Source organism: Pterocles gutturalis, unplaced genomic scaffold, assembly GCF_000699245.1.
Source record: "Pterocles gutturalis isolate BGI_N339 unplaced genomic scaffold, ASM69924v1 scaffold6658, whole genome shotgun sequence".
Classification (NCBI taxonomy): Eukaryota; Metazoa; Chordata; class Aves; order Pterocliformes; family Pteroclidae; genus Pterocles; species Pterocles gutturalis.
Window position 1 is genome coordinate 10,436 of NW_010117877.1, and position 5,958 is coordinate 16,393.

The 5,958-nt window shown below is 41.2% G+C and overlaps 1 protein-coding gene across 1 annotated transcript; it reads right to left on the reverse strand.

The window, feature by feature from the left end:
* Positions 1-2,854: 2,854 nt before the first annotated feature.
* Positions 2,855-5,362, reverse strand: YIPF6 (Yip1 domain family, member 6; the record flags this gene model as incomplete). Its single annotated transcript, XM_010075965.1, has 6 exons — positions 2,855-2,973; positions 3,548-3,705; positions 3,811-3,936; positions 4,198-4,240; positions 4,626-4,704; positions 5,234-5,362. Coding segments are annotated over 6 exons (654 nt in total), but the record flags the coding sequence as incomplete, so codon positions are not given.
* Positions 5,363-5,958: the final 596 nt, after the last annotated feature.

The window sequence follows — 5,958 nt, forward strand, 5'->3', positions numbered from 1 at the left end:
TTCTAAAAGGGTTACATTTTTCACTAGACTATCATCTTCAAGTTGAAAGGCCAAGCCACTCTCAGTGAAGTTCTTCCAGAAGCGATTATAACAGCGTGGTGGGGAAATTATTTTTGACAAGATACACTGAGTGCTTTTAAGAGCATTGGCACCAAGCATATCCACACGACAGAAGGCTGAGAAGCAAGGTGAATCGGGCAGTGAGCTACGGCGACTAGAGTTCCTGGCCAAGGATGCTAACATCCTCCACTCTCTGCTACAGGAAACAATGATTAAAAACCCACCATATGTAAGACATGTACCTTTATTCAACTGGAGGCATGAAAACTCAGAAAATCTAGTTACCCGCCTGCATCCTGCCAGATAAAAACTGAGGGCAAGTTACATCTTTAGGAACATAAACCCCCTCAGAGATTTTACAGCTTTAGAAGATGATGGCTTCCATACTAAAGGATTGCCATGAGTCAAAAAACCAACCAAACAAAACCACACCTCCACGATATAACCAGTATATTTCTGTCTATTCATTCAGATTAAAAACAACTCTCAACTAAAAACTTTGGTGAGGCGTTGCAACGTAACTCTAGTTAATATAAAAATTATTTTCTTCTCTCTTGTAGAAAACCAGAGCAATGATACAGACCAAACCATCATGAGACTTGTATCTAAGTCAAAAACAAGCAAGGAGAGAAAGATGGGATTTTAATTCTTCTTAAAAATCTATTTCCCTTCTTTTCAAAAAGATATTGGATCAATTACATGTTACTACCGAGACAGAATTCCACGGATTTCTCTAAAATGGTTACATTCTTGTGCTGCAGAAGGAAAGAAAGATTTCGCTCAAAGAATCCCACCTTACTGTGTACCACCTTTGAATATTTCTTTACCGCTTCATAAAGTTAAACCAATGTTTAAGTGAATGGAAAACCGCACACTTAAAAGAAAACCACATTCCGTATCAGTAATAATTTAATGGAAGTTTAAAAATTCCCCGTTTCCATTTTGTACCCATGTCTACGAAACAGTTCAGCTCCTCCTGCAGCACCTGAGCACAGCTGAGGGTGCAGGGAGGCAGCAAGAACAGCCGCCAGCTCCATATGTACTCAATGAATGTCTGTTCTGCACCAAAGCTGGGTCCCTGCCGAGAGCAGCGTATTTTTTTTCCTTCCCTCTTCTCCAAACTTCCAGAAATCGAAAAAGGTACTTTTAATCTGCAAATTTAGAAGTTTCCATCCCAAGTATCAAATACTTACAGTGTTTATAGCAGAAATGGCACTTTCATATATAAATATAAATTAGGCATATTGACTCCTCAGGAGGACCCACAGGTCTACATCAAATTCAGGTCTACCAGCATTACTATAAGAAAAAGGAAATACGATCCACATTTTCAGGAAAAGTGACATTTTAACAGCAGCTTTTTCACCCCCCCGATGCTTCAAAGCTCTCCCCTGGGATTACTTAGTGAAAATAATGGACACCATAAATAAATTTCTGTACAGTTTTCAAAAAGCAACTCCCCAGATCTCAGTCCCTGTGCAGAAACATAAATGACACCCTTGTACACCTGTATGTGGTTCTCCAGGCAAGGTACAGAAGTGCACCTACAGGAAATTAGAGAACAAAGCCTCCTCCCCTTTTATAAAAAGTATTAAGCAAAAAAAAAAAAAAACCAAAACCTATAGAAAAGTTTCTCACATCTAAGTACAAAGAAACAATATGCAAATTTTCTGCATTTATGTTGAAACGTTGTCCTTGTAAACAACCAAATGCAAAGTCACATAGAAGCAGTTAAGACCAGAACTCGTATCCTACTTCATAGCAGCCTCCACCTTCATCGTGATTTAGTTTCCTTCCTCCAATCCGTTTTAAAACTTCCAGGCCTAAGTCCTGGTGTGGTAGATTAGCACACAAACATCTTCGGTATCAAAACCTCAACTTACTTCAATAACTTTTTTTTTTTAGTATAGATACATACACAGTTTACTTGGTACTCTCCAGACAATTCTACATTCTCAATACGCAGAGTGAGAGCCAAGTCCCAGTTGCAAACCAGTTTTGACTGTTTCTCCAGGACTTCTAACATTCTAATCTATGGTCACACAAAAAGATTTGTAACTCTCCAGTGTAACGACACTCCATCTCAGGAGATACAAACTAGTCAGTGTAACTATGGTGTTGAAGGCATTTGGCTGAAACACTTTCTTGACATATGAAGGGACGAAACAAATACACAACAGGTGAATATGAGCAAAGGCAGTTCCCCTCCGCCCAGCTCCAATTAACTGCAAAATAGACCCAGCTTATTTTTTGCTGAAATCTGGTTTCAAAGTGAAAGCTCATAGTCCTATGATGCACTTTATACACATTTCAGCACTCTATAAGTGAATGAAAAAGGAGTCAAACACACTTCTTCCCCAGCCGACACATAACAGTAAGGAAGTTCTATTATTTCATAAGGCATATTCATCTTCAGTGAGAATCCAAGCACAAGGAAGAATTCTGCCAAGTCGTGCGATCCTATCACTTCATCTTCATCTACCCAACGTCTTGAAATTCCACGATATCCCACTCTGTTCCTCAGGCGGAATAATCCCTGTCACAGCGGGCATTTTTTATTTAACACAACTAAAGAGCAGGGCTAAATAAAAAACCCCTCAGCAGCTGCACCTCTGTATCTTTCAAAAAGAGGGACACACAAACGAACAATTTTCGCAGTTCTGTGGCTTTATCCCATAACCTGCCTTTTTACAATATCTATATATATAAATTAGAAAGAGATAAAGCCAATGATTAACTGCGGTGTTCATGAAGAAACTCCAGTCCGTACTACACAGTCTCCTCTGATCGCAGATCACTGAGGTGTGAAGGTGAGAATCATCCAGCTGATAACAAAGTAGAAGAGGAAGATGGGGTACACAACAAGAGCTTTGCGGTTTGGCGGCTGACTGTCTGCCAGGAAAGCTGTAGATGCTGGTGAGAGAGAAAAATACTTGAAACGTGAGCAGCATAAAACTGAAAGTCTAAGATCCACTGCAGATGTTAACAGTTTTGAATTAAGATCTCCATCATGATTATGTTGAAAGAGCAAACAGAGTACTCCATGGCTCAACACCAACAGTCTATAATCACCAATTACAACTTTCTTTATCAGAAAGATAAATGCTGATTAACATTCCACAACAAGAGTCAGACTTCCAGAAGTAATGCAAATGCATCTGTATGAAATTAGCATCTTCTAACAGTTTTTATAACATAGATCACAAAATAAAATCTCCAGTAGTCTCACATGGTGTTTAATATGAAATTATCACCCTTCTGCCAAAGGCAATTCACATATCAGCATGAAAACCAACAGGAGCAGAGGCTGAATCCCTGCCAACACAAAGGCTGGAAGAACTATTTCTCCAATACTTCAGCAGCCTAGGAAACACCTGAAGTGGCAACATCCATTGGCTTTACCCAACAGATCACACACAGATCTACCTCCTCAAGCATTGCACCACTCAGCACACACAACAGTGTTATAACGCAAAAAGGAACTCACCTAACGTTGACCAGCCAAACATAGCTATGACTACGATGAGACGTATGATGAAGCTGACAGTCCCCGACCCTGCCAGCAGCACCAGCCTGCACACCAGCATTGCCACTGTCAGGGGCAGCACACAGTAACCCAGAACGCACAGGCTCTGGAAAAAAGATCTGCAAAGGACAGACAGAAAAGGGAAAAAAGGAGTCAAAGCAAAGCATTGCAGAAACGCCATGCACGGGAGCATTTTAACTGCTACTAAATAAACCAGCACTCACATAGTTCCTCCAAGAAGCTTTGAGTTCAGCGTGATGACAACTGCACCAAACCAGATGATGACAAAGACCTCGGCAAACTGGGGCCCTCCGTCGTCTTTACTGTCTGCTGATCCACCCTGCAGCATCCTGTTGTAGGTAACAGATAAAAGGAGTCATTTGCGATCGATGACTGAGTTTTCACAGACTTGGAGTGAATGACAGAACAGGAGCCTCAAACGTTGACCACAGTGAGGCTGCAGACTGATCACAGACAGGCAGTGTTTGCAGAAGACCAAAGAAGGATTGGATGAGCTTTATCTCAACACATTTAATCAGAAAATTTTAGTCTCTCATTTCTCCAGTGAAAAAGACTACAAAACCCCAAATCTGCCCACTCTAAGTACTTACAGTGCAAGCGAGACACAGAGCACCAAAGGGCCCCAAAGATCCCCTGTAGGCAGAGAAAAAAAATAAAATATTAAATTTAATAGAATGATGAGCAGTTTCATTTCCCCGAGACTTTTCCAACTGTCAGTGTATCATTTTGCATAGGATACTTCCTTAGACTTTTCTTACTTAGCATCTTATACTCCGTGTTCTACAACATCATCTATTAAAAGCCTGCCAACTCTCCCATGCATTCTGGCACACGTTCCACTTTTAAAGAGCTTTGGTAACATTCTGACTTCTCGTGTTTGCTATTCAGCATTCTGCAACAGAAAGAACACCGAACAGACACTCCTGAATCTCTGTTCCACTGAGCTCTTCCTTTCCCCATGTAAGCAAAGTGTTGACAAAACATCCTTTCAAGATTTTGAAAATCTTCTGATACGTACAGTCTCTGAGGAGGGTGCTACTCTTTTTTGGATACATAACATGGACAAATTTCTTCCCAACAGCCTTCAGATCTCTCATCTGAAAATAAAGAAGTAACACTTTAATTCATGCCTTCACTAAAATTACTGTTCACAACTAAAAGCAGAAAGATAGAAGGAAAGGAGTATTGATGGTAAATAAAGATGGGATGCAACCCAAAAATTTCTGTAGCATCCTCTGCAACAAAAGACACACACTTTCCTACATCTCTTAACAACCACAATATTTCATCCTTTAATAACACCCAATTAAAAATAATTTGTTCGCTCCTCTAGGAAAAGAAAATTAATGAAAAAAATCCTATCAGTCAGGACAGTTTTCTCCCAAGCTTCTCCAGAGGCCTTTACCCTTGGAAAGACTTTGAGATCACAGAGAAACTTTGGGGCTGTAATTCAGATATTTTTTGACCATAATAATTCATTTTGCATAGCTAGTTCTAAAGAAAACCACAAACTTACAATGAAGTACAAGTCAAGCAGAGCTCCATAAAAACACAGGTTTTGCGTAACAGTTGGCCAAAGATATTGTCAAAACACGTATTTTGTCACAGGTAAAGTCCCAGACTCACAATGGTATCCCTGACGGGCTCATCCAGGGTGGAGTAGTCTTCATCAGGAGAGCGAGATCCGACAGGAACAGTAATCTCCCCTTCCACTGGAATATCTTCAGATATCGACACATCAGCAAGACCTGCAAACTAGATGTTTTTTAAAAACCTTTAGAAAGGAAGAAATACAAACCAGATCATATTCACTTCACACACTTTTCAGCTCGGTTTAGGATGAAAACAACTGCTCGGAATCCAAAGATACAACACTTAACCCAGGCAGCAACAGAGCCCAGGTGCTGTCTGCTTGATTTAAACAGCTCGCAGTCTGAAGAGGTGAGTAGATACGTGTAAGCAAGGCATTTCTGTTTTCTTCAGTAACCCCCAGTGACCTGCTTTCTGTCCTCTATTTACACTACTGCTATTTACGCAGCAATAACTGAAGGAAGTAAAAGGCTTATTTATGTTTTTTTAAGTAATGTAACACCTGACAGCTGTACAGCCACACCAGCACAGCCAAGAACACTGCCCTTCACCTGCCTTTCACCGACTCCCTGGGGAAACACCTCAGAGACACTGCCCAGGCAGTGCTCCACAGCCCGAGCACAAAGCCAGGGCTGGGAAGCGCTGAACGCCAACAAACCCGCTCTCCTCTGCCAACCAGGAGGTTAAAGCACTCGCGTTCCCGCAGACGGACGCCAACAGAGAACAGCCCGAGCAGTCCCACAGTGACCTCAGGGCAGCCA